This window comes from Agelaius tricolor, unplaced genomic scaffold (genome assembly GCF_023055355.1).
Source record: "Agelaius tricolor isolate 1412-34295 unplaced genomic scaffold, bAgeTri1.0.p SCAF_18, whole genome shotgun sequence".
NCBI classification, from domain to species: Eukaryota; Metazoa; Chordata; class Aves; order Passeriformes; family Icteridae; genus Agelaius; species Agelaius tricolor.
This window is the reverse complement of record NW_027269278.1, coordinates 8,849,477-8,875,480: the sequence shown is the minus strand read 5'-3', so window position 1 is coordinate 8,875,480 and position 26,004 is coordinate 8,849,477. Positions and strand designations below refer to the sequence as shown.

General features: G+C 43.3%; 1 protein-coding gene across 6 annotated transcripts in view; it reads left to right on the top strand.

Annotated features, from left to right (window-relative positions):
• The first annotated feature begins 434 nt into the window (after positions 1 to 434).
• The window catches only part of FSTL4 (follistatin like 4), a 208,922-nt gene continuing 183,352 nt past the window's right edge, over positions 435 to 26,004 (top strand). For 4 of the 6 annotated variants that reach the window (XM_071443208.1, XM_071443207.1, XM_071443206.1 and 1 more), the window contains exons 1-3: positions 435 to 720; positions 5,058 to 5,193; positions 15,152 to 15,185. In XM_071443208.1, coding sequence (XP_071299309.1) covers positions 437 to 720; positions 5,058 to 5,193; positions 15,152 to 15,185 — 454 coding nt within the window. In that variant the 5' untranslated portion in view covers positions 435 to 436. The other 2 variants (XM_071443209.1, XM_071443210.1) reach the window with 2 other exon arrangements.

Below are 26,004 nucleotides of genomic sequence, written 5' to 3'. Positions count from 1 at the left end.
GAAGAGGAGAGTGTACGCATTTTAATGTTTGCCTCTCTTTATAAACAGGGTTACGCGGGAATCGAAGGCAACACCTCCAGAGCAGCCCAATGCCGTGCAGTGCCTGCTGTGGCAAGTCCCGGCGTCCCACCGCAGACAATCCGGTGTCCCTCGACGTCTCCCCCGTTTGACGGCCACACGGCGAGGGGCCACCGGTCCCGTGTCGCCCAGCTCCGGGCACGCATCGCCCCGCAGCAGCTCTCCGAGCACGGGGCTGCGGGGGGCGGTCAGAACGAGGGGCAGCTCAGCAGCCGCACCCCGCGGTACCACCGGCCCCACGAGCATCCCCCGGTGCTGCTGACCCCCCGCGCTCCGGGCACGGCTCCGGGATGCTCCCGGCACGGCTCCGGGCACGGCTCCGGGATGCTCCCGGCACGGCTCCGGGCACGGCTCCGGGATGCTCCCGGCACGGCTCCGGGCACGGCTCCGGGATGCTCCCGGCACGGCTCCGGGCACGGCTCCGGGATGCTCCCGGCACGGCGCCGCTGCCCCCCCAGCCCCGGGGCGGTCCCGCCGCCCGCACAGGTGCCGGGATTGGGCGGAACATGCAAATGCGGCGCTGACGTCAGGCGGCTCCGGCCCGGAGAGCAGAAATAGGGCCGGCCCGAACCGCGCCGCGCACTGCCCGCACCGGCCCCGCCGCGCCCCACCCCGACCGGAGCGAACCCGGCTCCTCCCCAGGTGAGTGCGGCCGGAGCGCCCCGCGGGTTCCGCTGCGCTCCGCGCTGCCCCACGCTGCGTCCCCATCCCCGCGTCCCCATCCCCGCTTCCCTATCCCCGCTTCCCTGCGCTGTCCGCTCCTCGGGGGCCGGGGGTCTCTGGGTGCCGCCGAGCGCTCACCCCGCGGGCCGGGCCAGGTAACAGGTGTGTGCCCGCCGCGGGGCCGGGAGGCGGCGGAGCGGGGCGGGACGGGCTGGGCTGCGAGCGGGGACCTCCGCGCCGTACCTCGCGTGTCGCACCGTGGACCTGCCGCCCGTGGGCTGGGCTGGGGTGAGGCGGGGGCCGCTGCCGCCCCGGGGGCCGCGGTGCCGCAGTGCTCGCCCGGCGCGGCCGCCGTCGGTGGGCGCGGGTCCGGGCGCGGGTCCCGGCGCGGTCGCGCGTGGGGCCGGCGGTTCCCGGCTCGGCCGCCGGGTGGCGCCGGGCGCCGGCGGTGGCGGCCCGGGCTGGCCCGAGCGCGGGGAGCGGTGCCCGGTGCCGCGCCGGCCGCACGCTGCCCCACGAAGGGATGCTGGGCGATTCCTCCGCGTGTCACCTCGGAACAAAGCGGTTTTGAATCGTGTCGTGGGGCCAGCTTTGAAAACTGAGGCGAAATCTCTGCGTGGTTCACGAGTTTCTTGCTAGTCCTGCATCCTTGTTGGATTGATGCTCCCCAGATTTATTCCGGAGCATTGAAGTGTCTTGGAGAATTTCAATGAAATGAAATCTTATTAAATTTAATCAAATGAAATATTTTTAAGTAGCTTTTGCTCAAATGAAAAGTCCGGTTTGTACTTAAACATAAAAGCTGATTCCAATGAGTTTTTAATGTACCCAAACTTTAAGTATTTAACTGCGGACAGCTGACCGAGTAATTATTCAGTTTCATTATGTCTTGCCAAAACGATTGGCTTTTCTACTTAATTTTGTTGCTTAGTTCTGTAGTACTTAACAAGAAATTATGGATGTCGAAATTATTTTGCGAGCAATGGAAACGCTGTTTAGATAAGGCTGGAGCAATTGGAAAGGTTGATGGCAGGAGCTAAGGACCAGATTCTTATCGGGTTTTAATAGCATCAGTTTGAATAGAGGTAATAGTTATGTCCAAATGTTTTCTTTTTGCTATAGCAACAGTCAGAACTTCAGATAATTAAGTTCGGTCCCTTTCTGATGTGAAGCTTGTTGGAAATTATTGAAAGCTATTGCAAACCAGTAATTTCTCAAATAAACTGCAATTTAAGTAGCCCTGAAACAAAACCAATAACTGCTTTTGGCAAATTTTTTAATCTCATTGTGGTCACCGTAATTGAATTTTTAAAGCTTTTGTGTTACAGGGGAAAAAGTTGTGGGATCACTGCAGGATCTGGTTGTTGCCTGTCACAGAAATGCTTTAAACAGTTCGTGCTGTTCCCCACTCAGATGGCCAAGATGCTTGGTCCCTGTTGTTTTTCAAGGTGACCCTTTTTGCTTGAGTAGCTCCCAAGCCTGTACCCTACAACCTGTGCTTGTCTTTGGCTGGCATCTGCTTGCTGCTCTTCCACTGGAGACATTGCAGCCATTTGCTTTAAATTCGAGGCTCTCCCTGTGTGTTGGTGCCTGCCCAGACCCATCTGGCCTTGGGATGGGTGTTTTGCTGTTGCCATCGTGTTTGAGCTGCTTCAGATGACAGTGCATAGCCTGGTGCTGCTGTACTTGTGATTCTTGCTAGAGCAGAGCCAGCTGCAAGGAAAGCTGGAGGGCTGCTCTAGCTCAGAGGAAGAAATCACAACCTTCAGGTAAACTTTTTGGCTTTGCATAGTATATTCTTTATCAAGAGTCAATATTTATTCCTTCTTTTGAGTACAACTGCTTGTTTTATGCAGACATTTCCATATGCAGGCTTTGATTTCTCTGGACAGTGATCTCCCTACAAGCTCAAATCCAGCAAATCTGTCGCTCCCTCGAGCAAGGAAAGGAAATAGTAAAACTTGCCTGAGCTTACAGTGGTGGTCTGGATCTATTCAATCAATTTGAGTTTTTCTGTTGACTTCAGGGAACTTGGAACCTGCAGTCTGATAGTGCATTGTATGGTGTAGCTGCAGACTGGGTTCTGCAAGGAGCCTTCTCTTTAGCTCAGGGTAGGGCAGTGCTGAGCTCTGGTTAAGGATGCCAAGTGCCATGAAAATGCTGTGTGACTCCAGAGTAAGCTCTCTGTTGATATTTATGCTACGTATTTATTGCTTGATTGAGGCTATTAAGATATATAATGTGTATTAATGTGTCCTTCTCTTACCGTGACTGAGAGCAATTAGTGTGCTGTCAGCATGCAATAAAAATAAGCGATTTCTAAACTGAGTAAAGATGTTGTAGAAATTCTATTTATAAAGCAAACAGAGTTTCTATCAGGTAGAGTCTGCCCTTTCAGTTTCATCAGTGTTACAAATCCTGATCCAAATATCTTCATGCTTTCTGTCAGTTGTTTACTAAATATACGTTAAACTAGTGATTTCCCTGTTTTGCTCCAGGATTGTAATTTCAGACAGGATATGATTCAGAGGTCTTTAGAACTGCATTGTTATTTGTTGTGATGGAATCAACTGAGCACACAAAATACCCCTATTACAGGAAAAAAACCCCCAAAACCCTGTGAGAAACAATGTTGCTGTGCAAGAGCAATTCATAAAGTAACAATGCACTTGTCTCTTATTGATGTAGTGACTTTGGTTTATTAAATATTTATTTGTAGCCCCAGTAACATTACATCTGAGGTTCATAATTGGAATTTAGAAAGACTAATAAATTTTGATTTCATCCTGAATGCTGTTCATTCAGTGTGTTTACATTAGTGCCAAGAAAAGGCATTGCCTGAGCTCTGTGGGTGCTGTATGCTGTGCTCAATCTAGTGATGGGGTGTCTTTGAGCAAACAAAATACCTAAAATTGTCACTGCTGGTGTAAATGGCCACAGCTCCAAAATTAGGAGTGATGCACCATGGCTTGGACGTACCCTGTGGCAAACACATGGCATGAAAACACTGTAAAATGAGTCTTGTCAAGACAAGGTATGTCATGGTGAGTTAATTCAGCTTGGCTGAATTTTGCCATTAGCAGGTAGCCCTCCTTGTTGATGTGCATGGCTCCAGCCAGGCAGCAGCCTGTAGAAATGCTGTCACTTCATTAAGGGTCATTATGCTTCATTAACGGGTCCATTTTAGCCTTCCTCAGCCATCTCAGAAATGGTTCCAGGCCTGAATATTCCTTTGGTATTTTAATTGTAGAAAGTAATGACACAATCTTGTGTTATTGTTATGGAGGAAGCAGAGCTCCAGGTTGAGCACCAGCACAGGGTTGTGGTGTGTGAAACACAGGAGTTCCTTCTGACACCACTTTGGGTAACTGCTTTGGTGTCCTTTCCTAATTCATTAAAAAACCACATGAGACAAGAACCACTGCTCAAAGTGCATGCAGATTTAGTGGGAATCCCTCCAGTTCCCCACAGATGATGTGGGACTGTGGTGAGCTTTTGCCAGGGAGATGGTGCTGCTCTTGAGTGGAGTGAGTGTGGGAGGGATTGGAAATGTCTCTGCTGGGACAGAGGAATATGAGTGCAGAAATCATAGGTAGGACTCACCTTTGTCATGGCTGGAGAAACACATCAGCCCTCTTCAGCTCAGGATTTGTCTTGTGTCTTTCAAGTTTAGGTGTGTTTGGTGACCATCTGGGCAGGTATTCTCATTGGGAGGATGAACACTGTCCCTTGGGTGCTGGTGTGAGCTGTCAGTCCTTGCTCACCCCTCACACCTGATTGTGTAGCCAAGGGGGCTGCCAGTGGCTGTGTCTGACTCCCCCTCTGAGTCAGAGGGGAATAATGAGATTATTTTCTGTCATATTGCTGGGAGCCTTCAGCAGTCAGAGAAGCAAAGGTGTGTGTCTGGCATTTTCCTGAAAATCTGCTGAGGGTGCAGGTGTGAGTGTCCCTGTGCTGCTGGGGCTCTGCAGAAGGGACAAAATTCACCCTTTGGCTTCTGCAGTGCCACAAGACCATGTTTTGATGTGGTTTGCTTTTGGCCACAGTAGTGACAGAAATCCCAGGACTCTGGTTCTGCAGGTGCTGTGTGGCAGCAGGCTGAGAGCAGCATGTCCTGAGGAAGAGAGTTTTGGGGTAAAACTGCTTCAATATGGGGATATTGTACAATACACTGGAGTCTGTAGAGCTCTGTAGGCACTGAGTGTGGATGGACACTGTCAGCTGAAGCTTCTGTGTTACCAAACCTGAGCTGGCTTTTGTTGTAAGATGAATGTTCTATAACTGTTCCTTTTTGTTTTGTTTTGTTTTTTTAACAGACTCGAAATGATGACACCAAGGAGCTTTTGGTGCTCTCTTGTGCTGCTGGGGGTTTTCCCACTGGTCACAAGGGGATGGATGGATGTGGACCAGAGCAGGAGCCTGTATTCAGATGTGGGGAGGTTGCATCAAGAGGTACTGTACACCTGCTGCTGCTGCAGATACAGCTCTTGGGTTTCTGTTCTTGGGCTGTGGGCAGGCTCTCCATATTGCAAACAGAAAACAAGTGTGGGCTTCTCTGTGTGTATTTGTATTAAACACCTCCTGAGGAGGTCAGTGAAAAACAGTGAAACAGAAACTCCTACACTTATTGGGTATATTGACATCATCTGGAAGTGAAATTGTGCATCTGGCTGTTGTGGAGATGCTGTCTTGCCCCAAAGACTTTACAGTGTGCTGTGTCCTGGGGCTGCTGACATCAGTGAAGCTAAATTTAACAAGCAAACTGTCCTGGCTCTTCACTTGGGTCAGTGGACAATTAGGTGAAACCTAAAAAAAGCTCTTTTGAAGGAAAGCTGAGCCATAGGTGGTTCTGAGAGAATCAGCAAAATTCCTGCCCGAAGTGTTTTCCTCCAGACTTCCTGATGTGACACCTTCCTGAAGCACAGAGGAACAGAAGAGGGAGCAGGGAACAGTGACTGTAGTGGGCAGTCACTGGGGCTGGGGCCAGCAGTGCCTCCTCAGGGCTCAGCCCTGGCCTCAGGGAGTGCAGAAGCAGCTGAGCCTGTTCCAGTGCTGAAGGTGACAGTGTTGGCTGCTGTCACAGGGGTGTGCATGGAGCAGGCCCTGTCCCAGCAGTGTCAGAGCAGCTGTCCCAGCTGGACTCTGGATTTCTGAGCCAGAGCTCAGCACTGCTGGTGGCACAGATGTGCACTCAGATTTTCACAAGTCTCAAGCTGAGACGTGTGAATAAAGCCACAAAAATCTGGAACTGTGACTTTGTTGAGCTGTAAATGATGAATGAATGCTGAAACAATTTTAGCTATTTAATTAGTTCCTGTATGTTCCCTAAATGGTTGCTCAAATGTCTGAAAGTGAGAGATGGTGCAGAAGGACAGGAAAAGGACACTTGGCTATTTTTTAGCTGCCATTGCCTTGAACACTTATGTGCTGGCAGACACATCAGTCAGTGCCAGGCTAATGATAAGCCCTTGATGGATTCATGTTGCAATTGGATCTATTTGAGCCTCAGGATTTGGTTGTAGTTGGAGGATCCCATTTCTCCCAGTCACACGCTGTCAACAATTACCCAGTTATTGGCATTATAGTTTAAGCCAATTAAAAAAGTGCTTTTTGCTGCTTAGCAGGGCTTAGAAGTAATTTCAGTGGTGTTGGATGTTCTACAGCTGTGAGGTGTGTTTCAGGTGTATTTTGTCCTTGAGGTATCCAACCTCTGTTCTGTGAAAGTGAATAACAGCTCCCTTCCACACCTCCACTGTTATTTTGCTGCTGTGTAGGCTCAGGTAGTACACTGGCACTTTGTTAAACCTGTTCTTGCAGAATCTCTGATCAATTTTGCTTTTTTATTAAAAATTATTAAATATTTTGTATGCTTGTGCAGTTTAAAAAAGTCTCATTCTTAACTAATGCACATTAGTTTTGATTTTTTTAAGAAAGTTGCTCTGAGGAATTAAATTCGTTACTCAATTTACTTTAACATAAATCATAGAATTATTATATTACTTGAAAGACATTAATTCATTTGCTCTTTCTCTAAAGACCATAATGTTATTGTACCAATTACTTGATCTTGCTTGAGGTGGAAGGATCTCAGCTAAAAATATATTTGCTCAGGTTAGCGCAGAATTTAACAAGTGTAAATATTAAAATTATGAATGTACAAAGAATGCAGTAAAAATAGATTCAAGAAATGTAAGTTATAAAGCAGGTTTTTGAAAAAAAAAAGTATCTGTACAGAAAACTTGTTTCCACAAGAAATAGTGTTTATACAGTGTGGCACCAAACACCAAAATGAATCTGAAAGCTCTGAGCATAACTTTCAGGTAGGTCAGTGAAACTGAGATAATCACCTTTTGAGAGTAAACAGCAGTTACTTTCTCTTTCAGAAAATAGTTTATCCATAATACCTTTCTAATAATAAAAATCACCTGAAATCCTTTTCTAGCATTACAGGCCTTTGTTCAGTTTGGAGCTCCTTATCTGTGAGAAGTTTGTTAGGTTCCAAATTTTATGGTTTGATTAATACATAGATCCATTAACATGCATTTAAAAATATTAAATCACAACTAGAAATGCTCCTAGCAAGTCACTAAAACTGCTTTAAAAATGAGTAAAATGTTAATTTGCAGGTCAAATAATTTTGAAGTCTGCTCTGATGGAAAATTCCTGTGAACCTCATCAAAGCAAATACGTGGGTATGGGTCACTGACCTTCACTAATACTTGTTCTGATCTACATAGGAACAAGTTTACTGAATCAAAAACATTGCTTAATTTATGTTCAGATTGCAAAATCAATTTCTTCATGGTATGTGGTAGAATTATTGCAGCTGTGCTTTGAATTTATTAAAGAAAATAAGACTACAAGGCTTTCTGATCAGAAACCAGCCCTCTAATATAACAATGCTGTGTTTTTCTTCACCCCTCAAGTTTATGGGGTGTTCCTGAGAAGGGGTTTCTTTTCTGGAATATTTTTAGTCCTGATTAGAATAATTAATAATTATGTATATGCAGTATGAAATTCTAGTTTCAATGAAAGAGCTAAAATAGAAAAACTAATTAAAAAAAAAAAAGACAGCATTAGTGTTTGACTGGAAAGCTGCAACATTCCTGGTTTGTATTAATTTTGAAGACTACTGCTGTGTTGTGTGAAATGTCTCATAGGCTGGTTCCAGGGGTTGCTGGAAAGCTCCTGAGGCTTCTGGGCATTGCATGTGGACTTGGGCAAAGCTTCTCAGGGCTGGACCACCATGAGGTTAAATCCTGTTCAGTGGAATATATGCTGAAATATCAGATATATAGAGCTCACTGCTCTGGGGTGATGTTTTTGACAAGTTTTTGCCTCTGCCTTCAGCAAGGCTGATTGCATGTAGAGTGAGCAGAGCACTAGCAACCTAGAGTGAGCAGAGCACTGCTGCAGGTCTTCATCAGCCCTTCCAGGAGCAGAGCTCCTCTAACACATCATCACAGAGCTGCATTTTGGAAATTTAAATTCTGTGTTATGTTTTCTGGGGCACTGCTGGTGGGTAGCTTGAATAATATTGTCCTAGCTTGATAGTGTGAAAGTGGAGAATAATTCTGCTTTGTGGTACATGGAGAGTTGTTTTGTGCTGCATTTTTGAGTATTTGGATGTCACCAAGCCCCTAAGCAGTGACAGTAAAGGCTGGCAGGCATTCTGTGGTCTGTTCAGGGCTACAGAACCATTCTGTGGTTTCTAGAAATACTTAATTGCTTTAATTTGCCTTTCATGCTGTGCTATTTTTGCCACCCATCCTCCTCCTCAAGCAGTCTCAGGAACCCATGCAGAGCCCCCACGCTCCTGTGGGGAGAGGAGCTGTGTCCCTGGGGAGGCTCCTCTGCACAGAGCTCACAGGTGATGCTCCATGGGCTCATTTCTCAAGGCACCATAACTTTTTCCTTGCTGGCATTTGGCAGGTATTGGCTCTGTTGGCTATCCATTGTTTTTGTTCATTAATTGTTACTTGAATGAGAACACAGGTTCCCATCCCTGGAGGTGTTCAAGGCCAGGTTGGAAGGGCCTCTGTGCAACCTGCTCTAGTGGAAGGTGTTCCTGCCCCTGGCAGGGGGTGGGAATTGAATGATCTTTAAAGTCCCTTTGAACTTAAAGCATTCTGTGGTTCTGTGGCACCTGAACCTGCTCAAAATCTCCAAGTATAAATGGACAGCAAACAGCTGGATCAGACCAGCCCTTCAGGGCCCTCATGGCCAGCTGGAATCCAGCCTTTCTCTGGAGCCCACTCACAAGCCTCAACTGTGCTTGTCTAAGAGGATCAATTATTGCTGAAATTTCTAATTATATTCAGATTCTTAAATGTTGCATCACTTACTGCTGCATCTGAAGATGACAGTGGGTTATTCTGGGCAGCAAGGGATTCATAGGGATGATTCTGGGCTCCTTCCCCCAGCAAAGTCATGTTTCCTAATCTGACAGACTAGGAAGGGATTTTTTTCTGAAGCAAGTTAAAAAATTGCAAAGGGTTTTTTTTGATAAAAGCTTTTTGCTTCTAATTCAAATACAGATGCAATTTCAGAGGATGAGCTTGGAATAAAACAAGCACAGTGTATAAATTTTATATACAGTTGAAGATCTAATATCCTGGTATTTATTTTAACTGATAATAATAGTAATGTATTGTCTACCATTTGAGTGTTCTTCCTGATTTTCAGTTTGGAGAAAGGAAGAAAAGAATCAGATTTAAATTTAAATCTATACTGTGCTATAGCCTGCTGCTGCTTCAAGCATTAATGAAAGTACAGGGAGACAAGACTGAAGTTTATTTTTCTATCACTTTGGTATGTAGTGATAGTTCACTTCTTGTTACCTGCATTTATGTGGTATCTCTAACAAGCAGTAATTGCTTTTTTGTAGAGCATCCTAAATCTTATCCCTGTGGAGATGAGAAGCTTTTGCTCTGAGTGCTGGTTACCAGAGCATCTGCAGCTCAAGGTGCTGTGGAACATTTTGATAATATTTATATTAGGCATGTTGAGGTCCTTCCTCTGCATCCCCAACCTTCCCCTCCACTTTCTTCTGTGTACTCACAGGGCTTAATAAATGTTGTATCTTACTTGTTGAATCTTGTACTGGAAGTACTAGAAAATGTGACATTTGGAACAAGGCAGGTACTGTACACTTGAATGACAGCAGAAAATTAGCAGAATTTTGGTTTACATGAGTGGTTATGGCTCAATGGTGAGTGTCAGGGATTGTCAAGCTGCATCTAAAGCACAATCTGAAGATGGAACCCACTTGTTTGCCATCCCTTACAGAACAGAAATCCTGTTTCCTTTGTTTTTTTAAACTTCTGGTGGGATGCAGTGTGTGATAGCTCATGGTGGCCCTGCACTGCCCATTTTCCTGGGGGCTGTCACCTTTCAGCCAGAACAGGTCCCCTGCTGCTGCATGGGGCAGTTTGTGGTGCATTGGATGGTGATGCCCTTGGATTTTGGGTGCTTGGATGCTGTCTCTGGGAGCAGAGGGATGAGGGCTCGTGGTGCCTGGCTCTGTGCTGAGCTGTGCCACTCACTGACTGCAGGAATCAAATTTCAGGAAGTTTTTCTCATGTCACAGTTGAGCAACTGTGAAAAATCATACTGAGATGGGGAAATGCTGGTATGATTCTGAAGAAGAGAATAAGACCAGAGTAAATCATGTTGCAAAAATGAATCAAGGCAATCTTAACTTGGTTATGATGTGACAGAGGGTTAAACTTGGATATTCTGTTCAGAAGCCACTCAGCCTTAAAAGACTAAATGTTGAGCAATATTTTTTTCCAAATGTAGCATATTCTCCATTTGAAAAAAAAGTTGTAGCATTAGTTTTTAAAGGAAGACAGTTTTACTTGAAGTACTTTTGACCACCAAGCAGGGCAATTCTCAGTTTTTAGATTAGAAAGAGCATATCCACCAATTTGGGATTTTTTAAAAGCAGCTATCCCATGGGCTTCTCCATCACAATGTGGAAATTTATGGAGCAATACCTGGGTTCTTCATCTGGAGTCCAGAACTAATAGTGAGTAAAATCAGAGATGCAGTAATTATCTCAATTAGCTGCCGTATGGATGAGCAGATGATGCTGTGTGATGTGAGCCATCAGAGTTCCTCTGTGTTCATACCAGACAGTACAAATCTAAATTGCCACTGTCTGTCCTGATAGCAAGCTTTCTCCAAACAGCAGCATGTGATCGATTTTTTCCTCATGCCTGATCAGAAAAAAAAAAGGGAGAAAATGCTGATTGTCAAACCAAGCTGTGTATTAGTCATATCCTGTGCTGATGCTTCAGTCCCCATGCAGAGTGTCCCAGCAGCCCTGTACTGAGTGTCATTTCATAGAATGGTTTGGGTTTGGGTCAAAACTTGTCTAATTCTACCCCCCTGCCACAGGCAGAGATGCCTTCCACCATCCCAGGTTTCTCCAAGCTCCATCCAGCCTGGCCTTGCACACTTCCAGGGATGGGGCAGCCACAGCTGCTCTGGTGTGCCAGGGCCTCCCCACCCTCACAGGGAGGAATTCATTCCTAATATCTGATCTAAATCTGTCTTCTTTGCATGACCCCTCCCTGGAGATAAGGAGGAGAAGGCTCTGAAGGGAGGAAAAATGTCCATGGCATGGTAATCTATTAATAGGAACAGCCACTTCTTTATTAATTTGCTAAATGAGTTAGGACTGTATATTTAGAAATTGTACAGCAGTTAGGCTGGTCCTGAGAGCAGGTCCCTGGAGACCTGGAGTGTGCAGAGGTAACACCTGATTTATTGTGAGACTCAGCACGAGCCCAGCTGCAGGGACTGGGTTTGATTTATCTGCTTGCACTGCCCTGCTTCCCACAAAGGGTCTGGCAAGGCCAGCCATGCAGGGAGCTTGTGGATCTGGAGTGTTAGCTGTTCTTCTGCATCTCTTCTTCTGCTGCATTAATTGTTTTATTCTTTTTGCTGCTGGCTGTGGGGTTTTTTTGATTTTTTTTTTTTGTAAATTTTGGAGTTATTTTTTCCCAAGTCTCCTATATAAAATTTTGGTTATAAAAAGGGGTGCATTTTTACTAAATCTAAATCAGTATTAAAGGGCAAGAGACTGAAACCATTGCAAGGTTATCTGATGGAATATTGTGCTTGAGGCAGTAGGTATCTCTTTGGTATTTGCTTTGGTGATCCATGCTCAGCATCATTCCCTACTGGGATCAGAGGCCAGGAACAAACAGGGATGGGAAATGCACAGCCCTGGGAAAATCTCTTAATACTGAATTCATCCTGGGAAGTGTTCAAGGCCAGGCTGAACAGACCTAGTGGAAGATGTCCCTGCCTGTGGCAGGGGGTTTGGAACAAGATGAGCCTTTATTGTTCCTCCCAACCCAAACCATTCTGTGGTTCTACCCAAAACAACCCCAAAGTGCTTTTGTTGCTTGCATCCATTGCTAACAACCACAGGAAAACCTGTTTGTGGCACACTGACTGCCAAGCACTGTTTTATGTTGTGTATTCCCTCTGTGGTGTTGTGTTTTAACTCTGCACAATGAAGTTCCCAATGCTCTGTCTTTGTTATGAATGAAATTTGATTTCTCATTAGTGCTCTGCTCATCCATGGACCCATGACTCATCATTAATCAGGAGATATAACATAAACTGGCTCTTATGCCTTGGCATCCTTTTCTAGGAGCAGAAAAGGTCTTTGTGCAAACCAGTTGTTAAAAGGCATCAGGTTCACACAGGTGTTGGTACAAGAAATTTTGGCAAATGGCATTGGTGCAACACACTGCAGCTACAGGGGAGTGAAGCAGTCTGACAGCAGCTGCTGAACTCGATTTGATTTTGATTCTCACCCTTCCTGATCCAGGTAGAAATATTTATCATACTTGATGACTCTGGGGTGCTTGGTCTTTTGGAGATGCAGTTTTTCTGTAGCTACATGCCTGGTGAAAGGCAATCCTGAAGCAAACATACTGCATTGATTTCCACCTAGTGATTAGGTACTTCAGACACAGAACAGAAGGACCTTTCATTCTGTATTCAATTGACTAGCATTAAAAAGTAGGAAATAGGTGCTAAAAGTGAACCTTGACAAATAAAACTGTTGTATTGCACTAATGAAATGCTATTTAAAGTGGTACATGAAGAAGCTTTTTAGAAGGAATGGAAAATCCAAAACAGTTTTTTCCCTTCAAAGCAGATGATTTAAGCTCTGATAAAATTAGATTTTTAGTTAAAGGAATTTGCAGTCATTAAATGGTGCCCATGAAATAAGTCTCATTTATAACCATCTGCTTTATGGCTTCTGCAGGAAAGTATTCCTCAGGCAATGCATTCAAGAACTTTGGTGTCATTTTTATCAAAATAGTTTGGTTCTCTACGGGTGACACTATTAAAATCTTTGAAACCTCTATGTGATTTTTTTTTTTAAGCTGAGATCAGTATCATCTTCAAGAGAAGCCCACCTGGAGCTGCTGCCTTTTTGTACTGTACTTTGGGCCCTGCTGTGGCTGCCAGGCGTTTTACCCTTTTTTTTGTCTATCCTCCTGAAATCTTGAGCATTCTCAGTGTCACTGGAGGTTTCTCTGGGGAAGGGATGGTTTGGGGACACACCAAGTGCTGCTGTTTTCCCAGGAACAAGAAGTGATGCCTTGCAGCCTGACCTTGTGTTCTCCCACTGTAGTTCTAACAAGCTTTTCTTCTGAACCCTACATCTGTTTTTGTGGATAGTTTATATTCATCAGAGCTTACAATTATAAGGGGAGCAGAATAAAAGAAGGGAAACTTTGAAGACCATCCTTTGTCTTTCATGATGTCTGTGCAGGCGTGGAAATAACAAAAGGGCATTTTATAAAAGTGAGATGAGACTTGGATGTTTGTTTAATAGAGCCTTGATAGTCGATTTCCTTTTGATCAATATAATAGTTGTAATTAGTTTTAATATTTCTAAGCTTTTGAACTGCAGAGAATTCAAACAGCTTGTTAGTGTGAGGGACTCTAGGGAACTTTAAAAGTATTCTTCTCTTTTGCATATATTGCATGTACACAGGCCTAATCATAGCAGCTGTAGCTGAGTTTTTTTATCCCATGCCCCACCTCTCAAACTAATATTTTGAAAAGCTCAGAGAGGTCCCTGGAGTATAACTGCCTGCACAGCTCAGAGTTCTGCTACATAAAGAGGATAAATGCTTTGAAGTCTGTATTAATCCTGAGTGCCATTTTATATATTGCTGAAGATCACTGAGGTGGTATCCTACAGGGAATAATGACAGTATTTTTATAAGCAAATACCCTTTTTTTTTATTATCCCCTTCAGCTGACTTGAAGGGTGCTAAGGAGACAATTTCTGGTGTTCTGATCCTTCTCTGATGTGGTGGAAGCTTTGTTTTGGGGAAGGCAGCTTTGGTTGTGGGAAGGAAGGAGCAGCAGCATCTGCTGCCTGCACGGGGGATGACAAAGGGCAGTATGAACTGTCACCGTGCTTGGGCAGGACATGGGTGATGGGAGATGGCCCCTGGGCTGGAGGAGACCTCAGCTGTGGCTCTGTCCTGCCCTGGGACCTTCCAGAAGGTTCTGGGAGGGGGCAGGAGGCAGAAAGAAGGATTTCTGTGTCAGCCCATGGGGATCTACAGCACAGCAGCCTGTGGTGCCCAGAGCCTCTCTCAGCCTGGCTCCACTGCAGAGCCACTCCAGATGGTCCCCACGATTCCACCAGTTCTAATACTGGCTGCAAGAAATAGCTCCACTGATGGAAATTTGGACGTATTTGTAATTAACCCATAAATAGTGTTACTGTGTGGAATTAAATATTTATTCCTCTGAAGTCTCACCATTAGTATGAGCAGATAGTGTTGCCTGGGAATGCAATACCTTTAGAAACACTGTTGTTTTAAAACAAGTGTCTATATTAGAGATGGTTGTGATGATTTGCAAAAAAAAAATTATAGACAAAAAAATGATATGCAAAAATATTATGTAGGTGTGCATGGATTGAAATGAGCAGTCAGCTTTCAGCATGAGTAGTCCAGTGGCTTTGAAATTATTCAGATATTTGCAGAAGTCTCTGCTAAAAATATCTTTAATGGTTTCTCCTCAGCCCCAAATCTTTGGTGTAGTAATAATAACCCTCCTAACTGCTCTCTTTTAACATAAATAGAGGGAAAAAATCAATTTTCAAGACAAATGTTGTGCTTTGCAATGTAATTTATCACACAGTGATGAGTCATTTTAGGTGTTATATTTATCCATTAAATATCTGTGGACAAACTGAAATGTGTGCTTGTAATTCCTCCTCAGTTATTGTATTGAGCTTTATAGATGCTTCCCTGGGTCAGTAATTGATGTTTTTAGGGGGGGTTGTTCATCCTGCCTTTGAACAATTCTTGCATTTAATAAAAAACACCACAAAAAATTCTCTTTTTCCTTATAGGACTCCAGAAGGTTTGAAGTTACAAGAAGAAAAGGTAGGAAAACTGGTTTTCTTTCAGTGTGTGTGTTGGTGTTGAGTATCTTGCAGTAACTTTTTAAAATAAGCATGAGTTCACACACTTGAAAGGTTGTGCTGCTGTGGGTTTTCCAACAGTCTGTGCCTGGTGCTTGTCTGACAGTTCTTAAGTGTTGCAAATTGTAGAATTATTTTTTTTTCCAATGAAAACCTGCTATTTTAGCACACAACTTCATGATGGTGTTTGGTGTGCATGTCAAGGTTTGGGTGCTGGCAGGGCATCTAAATGGCTTTAAGCTGAAGGAAGATAATTTAGATTAGATATTAGGAAGGAATTCTTCCCTGTGTGGGTGGTGAGGGCCTGGCACAGGCTGCCCAGAGAAGCTGTGGCTGCCCCATCCCTGGAAGTGTTCAAGACCAGGCTGGATTGGGCTGTGGTTCTGATTTTTTAATATTTTCTAAGCCTTCTGATGTTTACATTCTTGTAACTTTCTCACACACTTTCTGTAAATAGCTCATTGTTTTGCATTCTTTTATGGAAGAAGAGAAATTTCATAGACTGTTGGTTTGTCCAGTGTCATTGGAGAGGTGGCACTTTCACCCTCCAATCCACTGTCACTTTTAGAAAACTATAAATGTTGAAGTCAGATAATAAACAAGCAGCAGTGTGTGCGTTTGTTGTTCCGTGTCCTGTAGTGACATCGAGCTTGGAGCACCCTGGCACAGTGGAAGGCATGGCAGGGGGTTGAAACTGGATGATTTTAAAGGTCTTTTCCAACCCCAAACATTCTGTGCTAAACTCAAAGCCTGGAGAATTTCAGGGAGAAAAAGGTGCAGATGAGGCTCTCCATGCTCTGCCCAGCACAGCAGCACCCAAAGGTGCTCTGAGCTCAGCTCCTGGGCTCTCTGCTGCCTCAGAAACCATTGTCCTCTGCCAGGAGAGGCTCTTTGATGGCTCCTGGCAGCTGGGGGAGAATTGGCCATCAAAGAGCTCATTGTGGTTATCATTAATTTTGATTCTGTTCAGCAGATGTTTTCTGGATCAGGCAGTTGCTTTCCTCATCTGTCTTGGTAGAATGTGAAGCAGGTGGCACTCTGCTGTTCAATGGATTAATGCATTCCCTGTTCCCTTCCAGAGCTTCTTGAATTGTTTCAGGCATCCCATATGTTGGGAAGAGGTTGTAACTACCAAGGTTTTACTGCATAAGCAAAGAAGGTCAGGTCCAAGGGTAAAATGTCATTTAGGCAAATAATTTTTTTGTGGTTGTTTTTAGTGTTTTTCTTCTGTGAGGCTGAGGCAGCAGAGAGGCTTGAATTAATTAAAAATGCAGCTATTGCTAAAGGTGAAATCTGTTTGGCTTAGGTGTCCAGTGAATGTGTCTGTTTGATCAAACTTCTGCCACTCTTCGTGAAGAAACCCAGCTCTGTTGTACTTCCCTCAGTCTGAAACTGAGGAGGGTTCTCGGGTGGGTCAGGGCTGCTTTGGGATGCAGAAAACCTCTTGGTGTTGTGGGTGTGGACACTTTACAGTCATGCCCTGGCTGTAGTTTTGGTGCAGTTCATTATAGGCACAGAGACTGGGTCCAGTCTTGTGGATGTACCTCCAGTCCTTTTTCAGATATGAGTTCTGCTTCCAAAACTTTCTTCACAGTGAAAGTAACCAATACATATGAGAGCTTAAAGATAGCAATTCTTGAAATCAGGATTGAGTTTACAGATTGTGTACTTGGAGAATGTTACTGCAGAGCAATAACTGAATTTGGAGATCAGTGCCTCGAGACACAGAATTTCCAGGCTAAGTGAGGCTGATTTCTCACTGCTTTCAGAGGATGGATAAGACTTAACTTTTATTTTGAGTGGTAGAACTATAATTTTTTTCAGAAGTGAATTCAATGTAATGGACTTCTGTTAGAAGCTTCTTAGATCCATGGCTGGAGTGAAGGGGATGGAAACTGGGGAGTTAAGATGTATAGATAAATTGGCTTATGCCCAGCAAGGCAATATGTGGATTATGAAGTCTGTCTGAAGAACTGCAAACTCCTCAAAAGTCAAGAAAATGCTAACATGGTAAATACCTCTTGATAACAAAAGCCTGTGGATTTGCAGAGCTACCTGGGGATTTTCAGCAATGTTTAAGTATCTTCCTCTCTGGAGTTATTCCTCAATAGTGCCTGTAAAATAATTCAACTAAAGGCTCCTTCAGAAACCTGTTCAGTATTAAAATGTGCACAGAGCAGATATCATTTGATGTCAGGAAGAAAATAACAGGAGGGTCAGAATGTTTATTATGCACACAGAAGGATTTCTTCTAAGTCTTGCGATTGGTATGAGGTGATTTTGATGAGGCCTTTTCCCCCCTAAAAATGGTAATTTTTGCAGATAATGTTTTTTACCCGAGGAAATTAGATGATTGGAAGAGATTGGGAGTTGGGGGTTTATCCTTGTTCTATTCCCTTGGTAGAAATTTTGGCTTTCTCTTAAAAAGCTGAAAAACTAAAAAATATCTCATAGAAACACCCACAAATGTGAGAGCTCAGCAGACTTACTCTGTATCTACTTTTATTATCCCAGGCTTATGGATGATCCAAGATGATTAAAAAAAGAGCTTTTGGTGAAAGGAGGGGCAATCCTGGTTTAGACTTTTCAGAATTTTTCTTTATTTTGGGACAAAGTGTTTGAATCCTTTGATTTAAAGCAGACACTTTTCTTTCAAAGGGAGCAAAGCCTTGATTGTTGTTGAGCATGAAAACACTTTTTTCTTTTTTAGTTGTGGATGAGTGTAGTTAAACTGTGAGGGTTTGGTTTCTAAAGTGTCAGGATTACATAGGCTGGAGAAATTTTGAACCTGCTCCAAAGCCCATTACAGTCAATGAATGGTTTTCCTTTGACTTCCATGGCATGGGATCAGCAGTAATTACATGATCTTTTAATTGCTGTGGTATGGAGGAGAGATGCTTCCCTAACTGCAGCTGGCAGCCACCTCTCAGTGATATTTGGAGACTGATTTTCTTCTCAATTGGAATGGAAATGGCTGCAGAACTCTTTTGTTCCTGGGATGCCGAACTTGTGTGCAAATATTGCCCTTTTTGACTAAAAATAATTTTTTAATTAAAAGCCCCTCAATCTGAGATTTGATTAGAAGATGCAGGAATATTTTTCTACATTCACTTGAAATTTGCCTCTGAGTTGGTCACACATTTGACCCACTGTGGTGGGTCATATTTTATTATGTTATCATCCATATTATGCCCATGCACTGGTAACCAGAATATGGGGTAGGGTGCCAGGTTTGGCATTGTGCTTTGAAAACAACTCCCAGCCAGCCAAAAAACCAGCTAAATACAAGCTCAAGAAATCTCAGCATTGATAAACAAGCACAGGATTTGAATACCGTCCCTCTATATTGCTCTGTTGAACTAAAATCACAGGACAAGTTTGGACAGGCAGCTCTTTTTTCACTAACTGAATCTTTTTTCTCATTTTTGTATTAATTTTTTCATATTTTTTCCTGCCCTTAGTGCAGAGGAAAGGGGAATGGAGCCAAAAGGGGAATAACCTGCACACTCCTTGTTGGTGTCCAGGGCAGTGTAATAGTGCAGGAGAGCAGATGGGGAAGGGCAAAACAGGAGTAGGGAGCTGGGAAAAGCAGCAGTTTGTGCAGATCATGTGGACACAGCAGGCATTGAGTGGAAAGGATGAAGAGAGTAGTGAAAAGGATGAGGTGTCAGAATGGTTGGGAGGAACCTCAAAGCCCATCCCATTCCAGCCTGGCCTTGAACACTCCCAGGGATGGGACAGTCACTGCATTGCTGGAAAACAAGTGCCAGCATCTCACACCCTCACAGAGGAGGATTTCTTCCTAAAATCTACATAGTCTGAGGGGAAGTCCCTGTGCAGGAAACTGGGAGACTAAAGGGAGTGTGTTAGATTGGAAGAAAGAGGACCAAGCTTGCAGAGAGCACCTGCAGATGTTAGGCTGGACAGTGGCAGGGTTTAATTTTAAAGATTGGTGACTTTTCCCTGTGTAATGAGTGTACATGAATGCATAATACTTACCTGTTGCTGTAAATTACACCCATATAACTTATCTATGTAAAAGCCACATACATTTGTGTCTATCAAATTCTCCGTGTCTGGCAGAACAGAGCCTCCAGTGGTTTCCCCAATTATTTTAATGGCAAGGACACAGGAACTAATTCTGCAACTTCTGGAGCTAACAAATGTTCCCATTTCAGTTGGCACTGTGGGGCTGAAGGATGCTGAGTATTAGAACAAATTGTCTGCTGAGTAGAACTGTGCCCAAGCATATGTATAGTCACATTAAGCATAAAGAGCCAGGTCTTCAGTAGATAGAAATAAGCAAAGCTCTGCTGAATTAATGGACCACCTTTGCTTTTTACTAGCTGAGAACCTAACCCAAGCACTTAAAACTTTTAATTTGTTTTTATGTTGTTCACAATCATCCGTTCAACAAATTAGTGTCAAAAGATGCTTTTGAAACCATTCAGCCAAGAAATGTTCAAGTAAATTGCTTCTGCTTTGACCATATAATCTTATTAAATGAGATGTAACTCTAGATTTATTCAGACAGATGACATCACACTGCCATAAAGATACAAAGTTTAAATATCTGCTTTGAATTAAAACTTCTTTGAATTGACACTTGTCTCAAGTTTTCCCAAGCTCTGTGTTGTGGATGTCCTGTTTGTATATATTTATTGCAGATACACAATCCCCATTGTCACACTGTGATCCCTAATCACAATGTGGAACAATAGAATGTAGTACAACCCTGAGCTTTCTCAAGTTGCTACAGCTCTATTGAAAAATCTCTGCATCAATTAGCAATGGTAGAGGATCTAGCCAACAGCTTAAGAAATATTTCATTATTCTCCACTTGACATCAATTATTATGTCCCACACAAAAAACTGACTCATGGTTATAAAACAGTAATGCCCTTCAGAAATTCTATTTACTTTGTCCTTTCTTTTCGCCCACTTCAAATGTTTGCCTCTCCATGGAAGATGACAGGCACTCCAAAATTGGCAGGAATGATAAGTTGCTCTCCTGAAATCCTTCAGGAGCACAAAGTGGTCAGCTGTAATTACTTTTGTAGTAAATCACCTATTAATTTCCCATTATGTTGTTTTTTTCTGTTACTGGAATCCAAAAAAAATCTGCGTTTTTTTCCTTATGACTTAGACAAAACCCACCAAAAATCAGTAGCTGTGCCTATGTTGCTCTTTAGAAGAAACTGTGCCACCGGGATCTTGGTTGCCTGGCTATCCCAGTTACATCCAGATGATATAATATGAAAGTAAATATTTGTATGTGTATGCTCTGTACACAGCTGGGTGTTCAGAAACACTGGCTGAATTTCAGGACATTCTTCCAAAGTCTGAAGGACAGCTTTTACATTAAAACATCCCTGTTTCGTTGAATCACAAATTGGAATATTTTCCATGTTTGTTATGCTAGTTTTAACAATTACTCAGTCTTTACTTCAAACAAAGTTTTTTGTCTCAGCCCATCTCAGCTGCTTTATTTTTTCATAGAAAGTTTTATTATCTCTGGCTTTGCCATTCACTGACAACATATGCTTTGAAATCTGTTACTCAGGGAATGATGTTTGGGTCAAGATATTAATCTGATGTTTAGTGCCTGTGTTTCCAAGGTTATGAAACCACAGTTTCTCAGATTTTTTTTGTACTTCATCCTATTGAACAGCCTAGCCCTAGTTGGGAAGGGGCAAAGTTGTTTGCTCCCACACACCTATCAGCAGTGGTGTTTAATTTTAACTTGGCATATTTTGTGCTCTTAGATGGCAGGAATTAAAAGAGGGAGTAAAACCCTGTGGAGGGGGAAGAACCTCAAATAATCAACACATTAGCCATTGCTGGGCACAGCAGTAAATTAAACAGGAATGTGAATGCTCCTGGGCAGTGTTACTATTGCTGTTTGTATTGCACATGTGTCTGGGACAAGGAGCAGAGAATTGCAGCTTAGCCAGGGAGTTTCTGAGCAGCTCCTGAACCAAACAGGGCTGGTCCTGGTGGTCACATTAGGCTGACAAATGACTATTCACAAAGGTAGAATACTTCTGAAAATGTGAATGCAGCCGTGGCTTAGTCCAGCTTTGCCATAGGCATAGCAAACCCCTTGCATGCCCATCTCTGACTGGTGGAAACAGAGTGGTTTTGCAGAGTTAAGGTTTCTGTAAAATGGATCCATCAGTTTGTGTAGTTGAGTACTCTGGGGCAGCAGGAGGAATGAATTCTCTTCATGGCAGAATGGGCAGGACTGTTTAGCAAGTAAATAAAATAGAGTGTGGCTTTGCTAGAGCAGCAGATTGATGGACCTGAAGGAGCTGGAGTGAAAACTTCTTGAGTGGCAGGAAATCAGAAAACTGTTTCCCAGCAGCAGCTGGATCAAGCAGATTGTGGACAAACTTAGGAAGTGGACAACTTCAGTTCCCACTGTGGGAAGAGGGAGAAGACGGAGATGAGCCAGAAATCTATGAGACCTTGTGAGGATTTACAGGGAGATACAAAATAACATATATATGTATTCCATACTGCTGTACATCATAAATAAGCATCCCCAGTGCAGAATGCTGAAGCAGGATGTGCCTGAAGGCATCTTTCTTTTTCCATCTGAAATCAGAACAAACTCTGCTGATTTGGCAGCTGAAAAAGCTGCGTGTGGTGTTGGCTTCAGTCAACCTTTGACTTCACAAACTTCTCTACTTTTTCCATCTAAACTGGGAACTCTTTTGAAGGTGCTGCTTTGTCCTACAAAACTTGTTTTGGCTGCATCTTCAGCCTCTCCAAAGCACTTTTCTCCAGCTGCCCCAGAGCTGTAAAGCAGGATTAGTTTGCACTGGTCTTCTAAGATAGCCTGTCTTTAAGAATAAGAGAACCTAATATTTTTAGGCAAATGGACTTTTCTTGACTTAAGTATCATTAGCAGCAGCCAGGTTGAAATACAGTGAGGTTTGAAGTCATGTTGGATTTGATTTTTTTGGTTGTTCTCAGTGGTGCATTGTTCTTTCTATGAAATTCTACTTTTGTCTCCAGCCACATAACTGTGGTGAAATGCTGTTGTCACAGAGAGCATTGCATGATGTGGAAGCCCCTCTCATATGGAGCAGACATGTGATGCTTGTACATGATATTGAAAGGTGCAAATGCACTGTAGACCCAGAGTTTTCAGACCAGCTATAACATAAACTCATTTGTAAGGGTTGAATAAAAAACTGACAGCAGATGTTTCTGATAATGGCAATATAATATGCAAACACTGTCAAACAAATCAGTTTATCCAGCATGTCTTAGATATTAGGAAAAGGAGTAAACTCACACTTTCAAACAAAAGACCCAAAGTCCAGGATCACTTCTGGGTCCAGTCAGATTTTTGAGTCATGATTTTTGAACATGCTACTAGTCTACTTAATATGTGTAAGAGCATGGTGCATTTTCAATTTCAGACTTAATAGGTTTCAACATGCCATTTCTTCTTGAACTGAGCTTTAACTGTGAGGCAGAGCAATTAGGGTAATATTAATGGAGCTCCAACTCACTGCTCAAGTATGAGCTAAAAATAAGAGAGGAATAACCCTCTTTGTGCTCTCTTAGTTCAGGTACTTACTCCCAGGTGGTCATGGCCTCAGCCTGTGGAAGATGGAGGTGCTGAGACTGTCACTGGGTTAGCCCAGCTAGGAGGGATGGTTTAAGGCAGGGGAGCTCTGGAGAGGACATGGACAGTGGCTGAGGCCAGCACCAATGCTTGCAGTGCATAACTGTGGGACTGTTACAGTCTTGCACCATATCCTGCTCTAGCCAAACCCAGCAGAATGATAGAATCCCAGGATGGTTTTGGTTGGAAGGGATTTGAAAGGTTATCTCATTACAGCCCCCTGCCATGGGCAGGGACACCTTCCACTATCCCAGGATACTTCAAGACATGTTCAAGCTGGCCTTGGACACTTCCAGGGATGGGACAGCCACAGCTTCTCTGGGCAACCTGTGCCAGGACCTCACTGCCCTCTCAGGGAAGAATTTTTTCCTAATAGGATGTGAAGAATGAATCATTCAGGAGTTTGGGGCCATAGCCTTGTCCCTGGCTGCTGTTAGAGCATGTACTCTGCTTAAGTGAGTGATTTCCAGGGGGGCCCTACTTTGTGTGTAAATGGTCCTTTTGGACTTCGCATTTCTAAGCAAGATTTCATTTCAGTAATTAGCATGTGTCAGTATATTTTTAATAAGAACTTAGGAGCCTGTGAAATGGTCCAGTTCATGGTGCTTGGGAAAGAAAAATCTGCTCTGTATAAGGTAATGTAATTACTTTTCTAAAGGAGTTTTTATTATGCATCTAACTGCACATTTACTGTTCTTGATAGACCCAAATAAAACCAGAACAGAATGAATAAGCCATTGGGTAAATAAAAGAGGTAAAGCATTTATAAATATGTATTTAGTCAACAGAGCTGATTGGCCACTGTGCAACTGCTCCAAGGTCTCAGTAATCCAAGTTTAATAGCCTTCCATAAATATTTCCTTGTTTGTCATGAGACAGGAGTGATTTATCCATGCCATGCTGCTTGCTTGTGTTTGATGAGAATTTTTGAAGAATATTAGGCAGGTTTGTTGTTTTGCATATAGCATAATGGGCAATGTGTGTTTATGAAGTAGCATGAGAGTGATCCTTGTATTTTTGTCCTCATCTCCTCCTCATCATTATCCTTGCCTCTCCCTCATAGGTGCTATGTCTTTTTGTCATTCTTTTTACTCTCTCAATTTTAGTCAGGTTAAGATGTGCCTTCTTTCTGCCGAATTTCTAAGTTCTGTCTGATAAAGGGTCTGCAATGATCTGACAGTCATCAGGGCTGAATATCAGCCCAGATGCTTTTTCTAATTGAGTGGAAAACTATTTGACTCATTTCAGGTATCAGGAAACTCATGCAGTAACATGTTTAACCAGGATGAAACTAACATATGTGCAAAGTGATTCTGGGCCTATAGACTTCAAAGCTGGTTCCTTCCAAAGGCATAAGTTGGATTTTGGCTTTAAAATTTGTTCAGCACAGGGGACCATGTCTGGTCATTATTGTATCTGTTTCTGGGGTTTGTGTGCACAATAGTTGTTGCAAAGGCTGAAATCTTATCTTGCACAGCCAGCAGATAATAGCATCAAATTATGCTCTAGCTTGGAAAATAAAAAAATACAAGAAAAAAGTGTTGTGTTTTCTATCTGCAGATTTGGAAATTTTTCAAAATGTCACTTCTTACAAGATTTCTATTTACTTTCTCATTGCAACTGCAAAGTAGGTGACAGTGGCATGCAGTGCTCCTGCCTCTAGTTGTTTTGTTTTTCCCATTGAAATTCTATGATGTGAATTGCCTAAAACAGGATATTTTTTCTTTACTTTTCATATCTGAATGCTTTAAAGAATCATTTTTTCTCAGTTACTGAAGTTAGGTTTTTTTATTACCCTGTTTTTTATTTCTTCTTTACCCATAATTGTTTTTCAAAAATTATTAGTTTTCCCTAAATTATATAATAGCCATATTTAGGTTTGAACTCCTATTGCCTGTTAAATACAGAAGTTCATCAGCTGCTTTTAACAGAATCAACATTGTGGCAGCCCTTATTCCCTGGGAAATAGAATCAGTGAAGCCAGAAATTGGAAGCAGCCCTGTGCAGCTTCTCTGCTGTTATCAACGTGTCCAACTCTGTTGGCACCAGTGTCAGTGAGGGCTGATCCATTGCCAGAGACACTTTCATGGGAAAACACCAGTTTGGGAAAAGAGAGGGTGGCTGTGCTTGGGGCAGGTATCCCAGCCTGGGAGGTGCCTGTGTGTGCACTCCCAGATGCTGGTGGGATTTCCAGGTGTGCAAGAGTTGGGATCCAGGCTACATCTGAGCACTGTGCAGTGATGAAATAACTGTGTGACCCACAAAAGTTCTGATAAATGAGGAAGTTAATTCTCCTAACTCTGTCATAATACTTCAGGCAGTGACCCTCAGCAGCAGACAGGATGAGACCCTGAGAGGGTCTGTCAGAGAGGGGCTCATGGTCTCACTGCTCAGGGCAGCTGGATTAGTGTGCCTGTTCCTGATGCTGCTTTTGGAATGAGCAGCTGGAGTCATAGGAAAGTTGGACAGAAGTACAGGTTCCTCCATGCTTGTAAAACCAAGCTGGATTTTGCCATCATGATGATGACCTGGCCAGCCAGGGCTGCAGTGTGTGTGTGCTGGACAGAGGACTGTAACAACTTCTAGTGGGCTGGGGGTCTCACAACCAGTAAGGAGCAACTCTTTAAGGCAGAGCACATGGATTAAGTCAAAGCCCTTACCAGTATGTTAAATTATCCAGAAAGCCCTGACTTCTCTGTACTACAAGGTGTCCCAATTAGATCTAAGACTTCACAATAAGGTAGCAGTAAAGGAGCAGGGACAACTCTTTTCCTTTTGGATATATAATAAATGCTTCCTGCATGGAGAGGTTTGCATTTGGATGACACTTTTAAGTATATTCCAAACAGGTCAGCTGGATTAGAGAGAGTGCTAAATGATCATTTTTGGTGAGTCACAGAGTTTGTATTATCACTGGATCATCCTAACATGTCCTGGGAAGTGTGGAGGTGCTGGTGAAGTAATTGGGTTTTGAGTGAACTTGAAAATGGTTTCTTGATTGACTGTGACACAATGCTGAGAATGACTCTTTCACCCTTTTAATGTTCACCCAATATAAATAACACCACCAGAACAAGTCCTGCCTGATCTGTGTGTTGGGCATTGCAATTCCCTTCTCAAAGGAAGCATGTTCATCAGGCCT